Raw genomic sequence first — 14,960 nt, 5'->3', positions numbered from 1 at the left:
CTGATTTAATCCTCCTCTTGACATGAGTAAATCTCTGACCTTTTTCGTGATGAGAATGAGGCGAAGAAAAAGTCTGAGAATGCACTGGACACGTTTGTGAGTGTGAACAATCTTTCCAGGGACTCCCTTCCATGGTGCTTCGGCTGCCTGCCCAGCGCAGCAAATGTGTTCCCATCTAATATTACACCATACTGATTTGTTTTCCCAACTTTCATTGAGGTTTTGCATGATACATCATATACCGCAGCATGGCAATACTCTAGAAGTCCACCAGCATACGTCAGTGGTTTCATATCGCATACAGATAGGTAGTCGCAACATATAATAGTAAATAATGTAGAGGGATTAAAAGAAAACAATCAACAGTAACGTGGAGTCTAGTCCTGTAGTTCGGATGCAGATAACGTGGTGTGTGGAGTGTCCTTTGCCGGCCCCAGCGCGTGCGTTGCTGTCATGTTGTGAGTGTAGTTCAGTTGCCGAGGCTGAAGCTACGGTGGTTATGTCTGCCTTACTAGCAGGGCTGTATCCTCCGATCACACATCAAATACGATGGGTATGTGGTATTGAACTAAATCACCCACTGTGCACACTCTTGCAGAATCCCAGAATTGCATCCCCTCTCTTCTCTCCACCGTGCAAAAGCCAATGAAGGATCTCAGAGGGATGTATTTTACACTATACTGATTGTAATATGTCATGTGAATACATTAATTTAGGAGTCTAAATTGGGTGATGTTTATGGCATTTTTATGATGTTTCAAATTGTACGTTATATAAATTTTGCTGGTGCAAAATTGTGTCTACTTTTTTCCTTCAGGCAACTGGTTCAAGAAGAAAATATATTGTTGGAGATATTTTTTCCTTAAACAATTCTCATACCAGCATCTTTCACATCTTCTGAACAGAGGGTGGGCTCTCAAATTAAATTTTAATCCTAGATACTAGCAAGTGAATTTTTTAAACGGCTTCATTATGAGGTTGGCTGTCCCACCGTGGGACTGCCAAACTCATGGGGAGGACGCCACTGCCTTATTACAATGTTCCCACCAGTCTGACCGGCGGCAACATTGCAATAGAGCATTCCAGACGGTCAGACAGGTTGGAACTATGTAACAGCATTTGGCTCCCTTAGAGGAGCCGAGTGCTACCTCGTAGCACTGAACAGGCCGACCAGCACCCTCAGAATGTGCGCTGGCCCCTGCACTGCCCATGCCACAGGCCGCAGTCATGGGCAGTGCAGGGGCCCCCCTGTGACCCCCAGCACACCCTCACCACCAGCCTTTCCATGTCGGCAATACCACCATGGAAAGGCTGCTGGTGAGGGAAGCTGTAATTAGCCAGGTGATGCTGAGTTCAGCGCCGCTCTGGCTGACTACTACTCAGGCCGCCGTCAGCAGGTTGGAAACAATGTTCCCAGTGGCGTCAGCAGTCCCTTGACAGGTCCACCCACCAGGGTTGTAATTGGGCAGACGGACCACCTGGAGTGTGGCGGTCTGACCGTCAATGTGAGTTTATCGGTCCTCTGACCATCACACTTGTAATGAGGCCCTAAGTGGCTCAGAATTCTATGCACGTTGTACAAAATTTTGCAGAAAATATTTAGAATTTCAGTCACTTCTATTAATTTTACACCTTGCGCATATAAATGTTAACCTGTACTTATAAATCAAGTTAGTTGCATCCGTAAACTGAACTAAAACATGCAAATAAATTTGCTCTTAGGGTTAATCATCCTATTCTCTCCTCTCATGAATGAAGGTAGACTGGCCAGTCTTCTAAATAAGCTGCTGCCTCATATAGTTGGGCCTCTCTCCCCAGCCTGAGAACAAATCCTCTAGACTCTCTTTGGACCAACGTGCTTCTACTCCTGTGTCTCTGGTCCTGCCTTGGTCAGCTTCAACGCAGTCTTTTGTATTGGCAGTAGCCATGAGACCACAAATCCATAAACCTGAAGTGCAGTGTTCAATAGCCTAACTCACACTTGCGTTTTGAAGCAAGAACCTCACTCACTTCATCAGTGGCAAACCTCATTATGAGGACATATCCTAGTGCCCTAGAAATAAGGATGGACTTAAACTCGGTGGAGTTGGCACTTAAATATGTTTTCCTTTTTGTGGGGGAATAAAAATACCTAGATCCTATCCTAATAGGTCCTTTTATTTTGGGCGCCACCGATGACAGAAAGGTTTGACGGATGCATATGAATATAATTCCCCAAGTTTCCTTTGTGTTACGTGTTTCATCCATCTAGTGAAAAGCCACTAACGGTCCACAGCTTGTGTCAGGACTCCGTAAAGCCCTCTGTCAATGTTTGTTATTTGTTCTATCGCTGATGAAATTCGTAACACGCTGGCTTACTTTGTCGGAACATTACAAGCATCTAATCGTGACTATAAAGTAAAAAGACATACAAAACATGTACACACGTAAACACTCAACACAGTGAGCTTTCTTATTTGTGCCCATTTAAAAAGATAAAAATGTTATATTATTTGCAAGCATTCGCACACAGAGACACCACACCCAGCATACAATTGATAATTGGAGCACACATCACTGCAAGCATAGCTGATAAAACCGTGATAGAACATTGAAAGTCACAATTATATGTAGTCAGTAAAAAAAGTTTCTTAATTCAGTTGGTGAAATACCCAGAATCAACTTCCAGCACACTGTCCTCAAGGGCACCATGTCGTAACTGACCTACATACTCCACGAGCCTCTGTTGTAGACTTTGGGGATTGTGCCTGATATCCTTGTTAGTCCGTGTTATGGGAACTGCTCCTTGAATCGTGTCTGTGTCACCACGCTTGCATGCGATGTCACACTTTTCCCTGTTCCACTGGGAAATGTAGAGTGATGGACGTGCCAGAACTTACTCTTCATGATGCGGGTGTCATTTGTATGCCGCGGTAACCATGGAGCCGTTAGTCTCCATCCACCCTTGTTTCAGAAATGTGGGTACATACTTCCTGGCCTCTAACTTTAAAGAAATCTTTCTATGAAGTGGTGCAACTGTAAGACCGAGTATCTGAGAGCCAGTTCGGTCCCTGTAGGCCTGGTGGTTAACAATGAGCATAGAATATTTTTGGAAGACAAGCCATTTTCAAAGAATTGGGCGCTGATAACGCGGTGCTGCACAAAGGATTTGCTTAGACTAATAATCAAACACCAAGTTATTATCAGAGCTCATGATCGTGAAAATTAAAACGATTGAACAAAATGTAATAACTGAAGTCCAAATCAGCTACTTCAAGAAGTAAATCGAGATATTTCTGAATTTAAAGAGTTTTTTTCTTCCAAAGCAAGGTTAAATACTTCAAAAAGACATTAAGAAAGGTAATCATGAAATCGTATACATTTATTCTCAGTATGAATATGTTGCGAAATTAAAAAGCTGCTCCCCCTAAGCCTAAACAACATAGAAGAAAATGGTCCACCAACTCTGAGTCAGGTAGGTAGTGGTGAGTCACCTGGAGGTCCAGGAGTATAAGGCAGAGGTGGACAAGGGAGACGCTCCTACTTTTCTAGATTGCAACCAATCCTTCACCAATGTACTACTAGCCTACCCAATATGGCCCTTTGCCTTTACCTGGCCCTTTCCACCCAAACAACAGTCCATTTTAGGAAGAGGTGGTTGGAGGTGAAAGCAAAAGGCGGAGGGGATACAAACGTACATTGGGAAGACAGCAGTGGTATGACCACAAGCAGTAAGACAAAGGAAAACCAACTGGGCAATAGCAGTACACCAGCTTAGTGGTTAATCTAACCCCCTATGATCTGAGGCAGGGCCAACAGAAAGTTCTAAACAAATGCCTAGAATATGTTCCTACTGCCCTGGAAGTCAGGTTCAAATTAAGTTGTGAACTTGTACAATTATTTGGGAAAATCTCTGTACATTTTTTCTTTATGAACATACCAGACACCTCTCAAGAACCTAACACTATTGGTCTGGAGAAAAAATAGCTCTGCAACTCTCCCATCACTACTATACCTCAGGGATTTATCTGCTTTGAGCAAGTGTTCATAAAACAAATTGCAAGTTTTGAGGTCAGTGTCGTAAATTATCATAAAAAATGAACAGGCTTTAGCATCCCTAAAATCCAATAAAGAACTTGAGTCTGCTTTAGAGTTTGGGGGATAGGCTACTCGGTCACAAATGTGACAGATATCCCGTCCGCCATATTACGAACTCCATAGGCTATAATGGGATCGCAATACAGTGGAAGGGATATCCGTCACATTTATGACGGAGTAACCCCCTCCTCCAAACTTTATATCAGGCCCTTGGTCAAAAAAACAGTGGACAAAGGGGGAGCCCTTGTGCTGCTACAAAAGAAGCATAAAATACAGAATCACCAATCTGGACCAAAAGTCCATTTCACAAACACGAGAGTGGTGTTGTTACATTGATATTGTTTTTGTAATTTGGCACGGCCTTCAAGACCTATCAAACGAAATTGTAAACTGGCTCAGTTCTCATAACCAATACTTCAAACTCACTCATACCATTAACAATGGAGAAATGTTCTTTCTTTACCTTTCTATACACGCAAAGGTGGGTATTTTATACACCAAAAGGTTTAACAAACCTACTGACAAAAACAAACTGTTACACTTTGAGAGTGCACTCCTGCATTCATTAGAGGAAATATACCATTTGGGCTAGAATAAGGCACAACTCCTTTGGCATGGGAGACTTTATGCAGAGGCTGATGCCCTCTTTAGTAAATTGTCTGACAGTACCCTAAAAGAAATATTGAAAGAGCTAGAAAAAAAGCTTGAAATAACAACAGGTATTTTGTACTTGAGAACACAGACAGTGAGCCACAAAATCAATGAATCTGTATTTTCCACATACTGCACAGTGTTCAATAAGATGAGAAAAATTTCTAAGGAAACATTGATGTATATTACTTTTAACATGTTATCACTTGAGAGGTAATGTAGTGGGCTTGGCCAGGTCGGCATCCAATATGGCCGCGTTGCAGTAAAGCTCCTGCTCCAATGGCCCTGCAAATTGTGGTTTATAGGCTTCCACAATAATCCTCATCTGTCCTCCCTGTCTACATCTGCCCATCCCCGCTGCATGGTATCCTGCTCTCTGGGCCTGAAAATGCCTTAGGGAGATTGGCCCATCTTCCTTGGAGGCCCAGCGGTGACGGGGCTGCGGGTGAGTCTGAGGACTAAACTGCTGAGCCCTGCCGGGCCCCTACCGCCCCACGATTACCAGCTTCCCCTGCCTCTCTGCCATGACTGTGCTCTCCCCGGACCTGCTGGAGTGCACCGCAGGAAGACTCAGCCATGAGGCCTCATGATGGCAGAAGCTATGCGCGGCAAAGTGCTGTTTATCTGCCGCCTTTAAACCTCTGCCTCCTTGGGTTGCGCAGTGCTACCCCCTCCCAAGCCTTAATGCCCGATTCCCAGTTCCGGTGGGTCTGTGCAGCCATGGAAGTCCTTCTTTCTTGGTGCTCAGTAGCTTGCTCGTGCCGCAGTGTGTGCACAGTCCTGATCCTTGGGGCCTAGGACTCTAGCCAGCGCAACTCCCTCTCGTCCCTGCTGCACCTGGGCCTATCAGTGATGCTCCTGGGCGCCACGAGGGAGCGCGCCTCTATTGCACACCGCAGTGTCATCATGAATCTTCTTGCTGATTGGCCCACCTCCCTGCTATCTGCTGTATGGGCCCTTCTGACCACGCATCATAGTCTAGTGATAAGATACTTTGTTCAGCGCCTTTCTGCCTGCACAAACTCCTTGCTGTACCCTTCAATTATACTATTGCTCAAATCATGCACTGGAACCTGCAGGGCCCATTTCAGTCACCTCTAATGTCACAACCTGGGATGCCTAAGACCATTGAGACACTACCTATCAATACCAGGCGCTGAGTTGGACAACATACACTCAGGGCAGTAGTCACATACAGAGGTTATTGTGGCTACTGCCCTGGGTTTGAGTTGGCTTTGCACAGGCATGCCACTGATTGGCACACAACTGCAGACTATCTCACCTTCACTAGAATGCCAGTATGGGGAAGGGTGACCCTAAGCAACGTGAGCTCCCCTTTGAAAAAGCCAGACAGTCAGGCAGGCAATAGTCCACATCCGACACAGAAGAGCGCAGACCAGATCCTTCCACTAGGGAGCATCTCACTGGGACTGATGCTATTAGAACCGAGCTAAGAGCTGGATTCTGCTCCATAGACACCCACTTTGCTATGCTGACAAGCCCCCTGGATCGCTTTGGGGAAAAACTTGAACGACATGGTACCCATCTGGATGGCGCAGAGGTACCTATTTCAGGCCTGGAGGACCACACCTTCTTCCTAAGAGTTTGAAGTGAGATCGTGTAGGAATAACATCCACATAGCTGGCATTGCTAAATCCACTAATAAAGGGGCTCCCAGACCACTTTGTGGAACAATTGCTGGTTGAGCTGTTTGACCACCAAAGCTTCACAGATGCTTTTGTAGTGTAACGTGCGCATAGATCATTAGGGCCTAGGTGACTGCCTGGAGCACCTCCTCGTCCCCTCATTGAAAGTTTATTAAACTTCAGAGACAGAGATACAGAGCTGCACCTTGCCCGTGAGCGAGGCCGCTGCAATATCAGGGCTACACTATTTCTATGTACCCAGACTTTACACTGATGGTCCAGGAGGCATGTTGTAAGTTTCAGGATGGCCGGAGTGGCTGACCTCATCAGCAGAATCCCCGAGAATCATCATAATCTCAGTCCGGGAAGGAGGAGAGGGAGATTAACTCTTTGGGCTCGGGACTCACTAGGGCCCTGGGTCATCATTAAAGTCAGAAGGGTGAGGTCTGGATAAAAAGTCTTTCTTGGGCCGTTCGAACAACAAACTATATGAGATATGCCTACCCATGCAGCCAGTGCAGATGTGTGTTCTCGCACAAAGAGGACAACAGAAATCGATTTAAGAATCATTGAATGTCATAGTAATTGCAATATGATTAATGCGGTCTACATTATGATTTGCAAGTATGGGCTGAAATATTTAGGTATGCCCACAAGAAAAGCTTGATTATGTATTAATGAACTCCGTATCACGTTCAAATACAGGAAGATAGTTGCGAAAACGACGAGGCATTTCCTGCAACAAGGCCGTAATGAAGACGACTTTAGTTGGTGTATCTTGGGAAAGTTAAACCCCAGGACTAATGACATGGCAACTACCCTGCTGAAATTCGAGCAAAGACTAATCTGCAGGCACAGAACTCACTTCCATGGATTGAGTGAACACATCTACTGATCACAAGTGGGACGCAGGTGATAAGAACCATCCCATCATAGGAGCTATATTAGGTGATAAGAACAATCCCATCATAGGAGCTATATTGGACAATAGGGAGTGCATCAGATCCTTGATTGTGTTAAATTTCAGGAAGGACCATTTGTTGACATCACTGGGGGTGCTGATTGCAATCTACATGAGACTGAGTGTTGTTGGCATTGATATAATGAGCTAGGTGGTGTGATAGCCCATTGTGCCTGGGTGAGTATTTTTTCCCTAAGGGGTTTAATTGTGAGATGTTTCGACCCAATGCCACCAATGATAATATTGCTCATTCTCACACTGCTGAGAGAGGTACCTCAGACACAGCGCAAAGAACCACGAATGTATGATCATAGCATGTGATTTGCCTTGAGAGAAAACGGTGGCCCTGGATTTGTTTACATTACCTCGAAATGCTCTTGAATCGGGCACCCAGTAAGAGTAGTAGGTGTAGATTTGTGATAAGGGATCTATGATAGAACCACTTGAAGATAATGACGTATCTATCTGATTAAAACGAACATAAACCAATCAGGGATACACAAAGAATTGTTGGGACATTGGTATCGTCCTGGGAGTTTCTCTTTATGATAATGCAGCTGAGATGCCCTTACCTCATTTTGCACTGCAGGTGGACACTCCCTTTAAGGTGATCCTTGTTACAGATTTTGACAGATTGACATACAACGCGTGAAAGGCTCCATGACTAGTATCCTGTGTTGAATATTTCATACTTAAAATATACATCTGTGACAGAGGAAGACTTAAGACAAAATCCCCCCTTACTGTTTTGAATTGTGTTACTACAGCAGAGGTCCTCCTCTGGTGAGACTATGTCTCAAACCACTTGAGAATAGTGTAAGTAGATGCACTACCTGTGCATACTCACTGCTTTTTCCACGTGTGTCATGTTTGATGTTCTGTCACAAGTGTAACACAAATTTTGCACAATTGAAGAAAGTTTTATTGCTTCATGAAAGACACTTGGGGCAGAAAGACTGAGCAAGCTGTAGGAGAAGGAAGAGGCACTGTGGGTGATTGACTATAAGCTTCTAAATTATTGTGCTTCATGATCCACAGGTGAAAAAACTGACAGGACCGGTAGAGGTAAGACGCATTTCTACCTGCATGTACATAAGAGGATGTAGGACAGAATTTAGGAGTACCTGTGCTGCTATGACCGAGTTCATTGACCCATTTGGGACTCTCAGAGAGGTCTGATGGTGTTGGCAAATCGTAGCTATCGGGATGACAGAGATAAGCCCTGAGATCATCCAGAATTGGTGGTAAACCCTACCTTGTGTAGCCCCTAAATAAAAGCACTTCCTATGGTATACACAGAGGAGGTTTTAATGTTTGATCTGGACCCCTTGCGTCACCAGAGTAACTTCTTTCAATATCACTCTTCCTGAGGTTGAGACCACCATGGTGGTATTACGCTGTCATGGTGGGGCTGATTAGTCAATGATGAAGCATTCCACAATAAAGTGGGTGAGGCTGGAGGGTAAAGTGGGAAGTGCTAGATTAATTTATATATTTTCTTTTAGTGTGTGGTTATCAATGTTGGGTGGGATACCATGGTACCAGTCTACACTATGGGTCTCTGATTGTGGTGTGAATGAAGAGCTCCTTTTTCCCTGTTTTGAGAACTAAAAGCATGGTCTGCAGATTCAGTCTTAAAAAGATAATAAATAATTAAATGTAAATGAGATCGAGACTGGATCGGAAGCTGATAAACTAACCACTGTGGTATTGCTTTCAAGTCACATCCAACTAACAAATTCAGGGTGAGTTTTGGCCCCTAGAAGATCTGGAATAGGCTGGCAGATGAGTTACATTTCAATCTACTAGCTAGAAAAAGATCACCTGTTCAATTCGAGTGGAAAGGCTTCATGTGCTCCAAAACCCGGACCTCGCAGTGACACACCAGGTGAGCCTGGGCACCAAAACTGCTAGTAGCTGATCGGAAAGTCCAGGAGACTGCAACTGCGCATCTGTAGGAAACTGGTGGCTGGAGGTTGAAGCATTAATCAGCTCCTGTCTAGTGCTCTGAAGAAATCTTTATGGGGGACTTACAAACCTCAAAAGTCACAGAAATAAGATAATTCTTCCGAGGATACAAAAAGAAACTGACACCTAGCCGTGGTCAGCATGGTCACTTTACGTGATACAAGCCTGATCTGAGGCTGTCTGGAGGGAAGAGACCAACCGTATCTATGTCCGATCAGAGAGCCAGACACACTCAGGAGTGCTTCAAGACCAGCACAGTGGACATAAGACATTATCAGAGAGTGTCTTTTGAAGGTGGGGCAGGCCGGCCACCCTTTTGTGGGGTCTCATCCCCATTTCATAAAGCATATTAAAACCAAATCTTTTAAAAGTAAACAATTTTAGAGGGCCTGATTCATGTACCCCATCCCTCCACACGTAAAGAGTAAAGCTCCTAGAGGCAGTCATGTTTCTGAAGGTGCAACATAAGCGTACCTGCTCACACACAGAAGTTAAATGATGACACCAGGCTTTATCGTGTACTCTTTTACAGGGAATCCATGACATGTTTTACACACATTATACATGGAGCCTTATTAAAAAACTGCACGCTACAGTAAGTTTTTTAGTAACTTAGTAGGACTACAAAAATGACTACAAAGTGCTGCTATTCACAACCTTCACGTTGTGAAAAATGTTTGAGTACATTTACTGCGTTTCAGTGTTCACAAACTGCACTTTTGTAGTAACGTACACTTTTATAGTAATTTACGCTTTTGTAGTCAGTGCCTATATCCATTTCATTCTATGGAAGGATGTTGCAGAACCAGCTGATGGCCATGTGTAGGGCTGGACTTCCTACGACATTGTATGTTTAGTACAAAACTTAAGTTAGTGCAAAAGGGCAGTTTGTGAATACCAAAAAGAAGTAAACTTACTCAAAGGTGTAACGAAACTGCAACCACTTTGTGGACACACCTTTGGTGACTTTAAGCAACATTGTGCACAAAGGAATGGTCAGGTCAAATCAGGGTGAAAAAACGTGGAAGAGGGCTCCATGCAACTTTTTGTACAAGTGGAGGTTACCTCATACCATGCTGCTAGGTAGACATGAAGAGTAATCACATGCTACACTCTGGCCCACTTTGACACTCTAAACAGAAGTCCACATTATGCACATCATTACCGATCCTGCCCCTCATGAGAACGGTCCAAAACTGTCAGGCGTGACCCCCCCCTTCGGACCCCCAGAAGTGAACACAAGCAACCCCAGATTGGTTATGGATTTATTTGCACCTAATCAATAGGGTGCAGTTTGAATCGTATGACAAAGCGAGCAGAGGCCCCATGCCTAGGCACAGTAACTCCGATGCTACACTTTTCAAAGTGGACAAGAATAATGTGTACACATGTAAATTTACACTTTACGCCATGAACATATGGACAGTAACCCCTTGCGCTACTGTGCACAAATGACCAGTGAATCAATGGTACTTTTGCACAAATTGAAAATACCCCTAAGAGTGACCCCCCAATGCCTTTTGAGCACATATGGGCAGTGAGCTAAAGACACGTTATGCACAAAAGTCCCCACACCACTGTATGTAGACAAGAACAGTTTCCCTATGCTATGTTGCATATAGGTGGACAAAGGCTCCATATCATACTGTGCAGAGGAATCAAGACTTCGTGCTTTTTTCAGAGACTATGGCAATTTAGCTTTAGAACATGGATCATTGTGCCCACATAATGAAGGGGGTCATGCTACATTATGCATGTATTGAGGGTAACTGCGGACCACATGCCACAATGTGTTCACCTGGTACTGATCTGTGCACAACGTCAGCTCACAGACATTTATGACGTGCATCAGTACAGGCACATGGATCTGTATCTTATGTGTGTTCACGGATGGAGTGTGGTCTTATGCCACGATGTACATGTATTGATGGTGACAGGGCTGGCTTTTGGACGGCGCCAGCGGTGGGACCGCACCGGGCGCGAAGCTCAGGGGGGCGCTTTGTTTATCAATAACTTCCGAAACTTGCGATTTAAACGCACCTGCTGAAAAGTTCCTTGTGCGTTTAGCCTTCAAGAAACAATTAAAAATGTCAAGATACCTCTTGTGATTAATGTTCCTGCTAGAGAGAGAGGTGGGAGTTTTGCCTAGTGGCAGCTTTGACTCAACATAAAGTAGCATAGAGGATTAATATGCCTGCTGTAAAAACAGAACTATGGGGCATATTTAAGAAAAGTGTCGCTGAACACAGTGCAGCCCCACTTTTCTTGCACGCCTTAGTGCACCCCTAACGCCACCATGTGTGCATCATATTTAAAATACAGTGCACTATGGCAGTAGTCAGGGGACTAGCGTCAGAAATTTTTACGCAAGTCCGGCGCTCTGCAGGATTAGCGTCAATTTTGACGCCAATCTTGCAAAGCACCCAGAGGCCCATTGTAACCAATGGATGCCTTCTTTTAATGCCTCCTCTGAGCAGGCATTAAAAGTGCCAGAAAAAAATTACGCAAAGAGATCTAACAGATTTCTTTGCGTCATTTTTTTACCCCCCTAATGGGGGGATGCCCCCTTTGCATACATTATTCCTGGAGCAGGGTGTGTTAGAGTGGCACTAGGGGCTCTTAAATATACCCCTATGGCAGTGCTTAATTTGTGCTTATTTTTCTGCCTCAAGCATTTACTGTGAGAAAAAGACACATATGGGAAAGATGGAGGAAGAGAAAAATGAAAACACGTCACAATGGGAAAAAGCAGAAATCCGCAAGAGTGAGCTGAAGGGGCAGGGAGTGCCTGTAAATGGATTGAAGAGGCCCAAGATGGCTTCAGGATTACACTGCCTCTGTATTCCGTGTTCATACATTTAATTGCAGCAGCCACATGTTTGAGAGGAGCTCTTTGGGCACCGGCACCTTTTTATTGACAAATTAAGCACTGCCCTTTGGGGCATATTTGAAAAAAGTGGCGCTGCACACAGTGCTGCGCCACTTTTCTTGTGCCCTTTAGCACCCCCGATAACGCCACCATGTGTGCGCCATATTTACAATACGGTGCACCATGGCAGTAGTTTGGGGACTAGCGTCATCATTGTTTATGCTAGACCAGCGCTTTGCAGGATTAGCATCAAAAATGTTGGCGCTAATCCTGCAAAACACCCAGAGGCCAACTGTAACCAATGAAAGCCTTCTTTAATGCCTGCTGTGAGCAGTCATTAAAAGTACTGGAAAAAAATGGGGCAAAGAAATATGTCAGATTTCTTTGCGCTATTTTTTTTTCACCCCCTAACGGAGCGATGCCCCCTTAAAAGTTACAAAGTGGTGCAATGCATACATTGCGCCACTTTGTAAATATGTCGCATCGTTTTTAGCCTTCTAACGCCACATTAGCTTAAAAAAAATTACACTAGTGTAGCGTTAGAATGGCACTAGGGGCTCTTAAATATGGGGCATATTTGAAAAAAGTGGATCTGCACACAGTGCTGCACCACTTTTCTTGCGTCCCTTAGCGCTCCCCTAACACCACCATGTGTGCACTGTATTTAAAATATGGCACAACTTGACGGTAGTTAGGGGAGTAGTGTCAGAATTTTTTACGCTAGTCTGGCGCTTTGCAGGATTAGCATCAATTTTGATGGGGACCTCAAACCCCAGGCTACGTTGTGTGCCCTGAGCAGTGATCCATACTACACTGTCCACAAATGTAGCAACTCAAGTCACATTGAGCACACATGGTCAGCGACACTGCGTGGGGTCTTAAACCCAGACCAACCATAGATACTGCCTGTGTTTGAGTGTCTGACCATTAATTGTTTCCCCGGTCCACAGTCTCACTTACTGAGAGTTGAGAGGTCAACGCCTTGAGATCCTCCTGGAAGCCCCTCAGGAAGTAGGCCTCAATTGCCAGCCCTGCCAATGCTAGGAGCACCAGCAGAACCACCAAAGTTTGCAGCAGCGAGGGCTTTGGCTTTGGCTTCTTTACCACTGGAATGGGGTGTACTTGTCTGTCCACCACGAAGACTGAAGGGTAGCATACCGCTGGGTCCATTCTACCAACCAGTGGAGCTAGAGATGTGTGTGTACTGCGCGGCCTCCAATGGAGTTAGGTTGTCCAGGGTATTATTCTTGATGCTGTCGAAGTGCGTATGAACTGTCTCTACTTGAGCTGCAGCCGGGTAGGCAAAGCTTTTATTGGAGCCAGAGCCTCTTGGTCAGGATTAATTAGGAGTTGCTTGTGAAGAAAAAAGCTTGAAATGGCACTGAAGCTGAGTGCATATTGCCTTCTATGGAGGTACAACAGAGAGGGTACTGTCATGAACTCAACTGAATAAAAGAAGGTACTGGCTCTGATGAAGTTACTGCTGAGTCAACACTGTCCAATGAAGTTAGAGCAGTGTAGATACTGTCTTTTATGGCATTAGTGTCGAGTAGGCACTGTCTCCAGTAACGTTTGAGGAAAGTAGAAACTGTCTCTGAACACGTTAGAGCAAAGTAGGCACTGCTTCCACGGAGTTAGAGTGGAGTAGGGATTGTTTGAAATGAAGTTAGAGGTCAGTGGGGACTCTATCTCTGGGGAATTTATCTAGGTCTGTACTGTGCGCCTATGAATGAGTTCAAATTCTGAAAGTGTGGGCGCTGAGCAGGTGCTGCCTCTCATTCAATGGAGCCAATGATGAGTAGGAAACATCGCCGATGGATTGAGAGGTGAGTATGTATGTGTTTAGATGAAGTCTTAATTGAGGACTTGGAGCTGAGAGAAGCTGAGTAGGGTCTGCTTTGGATGCTGTTTGAGCAGAGTGAGTAAGACTTTCAATGAAGTTAGAGCAGGGCAGAATTACCAGTGAGTAATTACCATCTCTGATGTAGTAGAAACTGAGTAGGTCAAGAACGTTGTCAAATTAGAGCTCATTAGGTATTGTCTCTGATGGAGTTAACGGTGAGTCAGTACTGTTAACACTGAGTAGGTACCCTCTGTAATGGAGCAGGAACTTAGTAGGTAAAAATTCCGATGAAGTTGGAACGGAGGCACTACTGTCTCTGATGGAATAGGAGCTGTGTAGGAGAGGCTTCCGACTGAGTTATTGCTTGAGAGCTGTGCATGGGGCTGATTTGTGTGGAGCAGGAACTAGAGAGTACTAAGGCTTCCGATCAAGTTAGTGCTTAGAAGGTACAGTCTGACAGAGTTAATCCTGAGTAGGTACCATCTGTGGTGGAGCAGGAAGTTAGCAAGTAAAGATTCGGATGAAGTTAGAGCATAGTACGTACTGTCTCTGATGGAGTAGGAGCTGCATGAGTGAGTCCTCCGATGGCTTTGTAGCTTTAGATCTGTGTAGGTGCTGCTCTGAATGGGGCTGGAGTGGAGTAATGAATCCGATGAAGTTAGAGCCGAGTGAGTGTTGCCTGCAGCTTCTCCTCCGACCCAGTCGTGGCTCGGGAGTCCAGGGCAGTGCGCTCTACTCCACCTATGTCTCTAGACCGAGGAGGTTCAAAAGAAGGAGGTGTTCCCCTCTCGGGGGGCTGCAGCGTTCTCAGAAATGAAAGGCTGACACATCCTGCTACTACAAAGAAACCCCCCACCAGCCTGCGCGGATCTGCACAGTGTCCAGCAACTCACCGCAGAGTCGGAGCTCAGCTGAAGCTCACGGAAGTTAAACCCTGCCCGAGTG

General features: G+C 45.0%; 1 protein-coding gene across 1 annotated transcript in view; it reads right to left on the bottom strand.

Moving 5' to 3' along the window:
• The window catches only part of TNFSF14 (TNF superfamily member 14), a 97,332-nt gene extending 82,613 nt beyond the window's left edge, over positions 1-14,719 (bottom strand). The window contains exon 1 of the mRNA XM_069233308.1: positions 13,133-14,719. Within this exon, the coding sequence (XP_069089409.1) occupies positions 13,133-13,342 (210 nt within the window). The 5' untranslated portion in view covers positions 13,343-14,719. The remainder of the gene's footprint in view (positions 1-13,132) is intronic.
• Positions 14,720-14,960: the final 241 nt, after the last annotated feature.

This window comes from Pleurodeles waltl, chromosome 4_2, assembly GCF_031143425.1.
Source record: "Pleurodeles waltl isolate 20211129_DDA chromosome 4_2, aPleWal1.hap1.20221129, whole genome shotgun sequence".
Classification (NCBI taxonomy): Eukaryota; Metazoa; Chordata; class Amphibia; order Caudata; family Salamandridae; genus Pleurodeles; species Pleurodeles waltl.
This window is presented reverse-complemented; position numbering and strand designations above follow the sequence as displayed.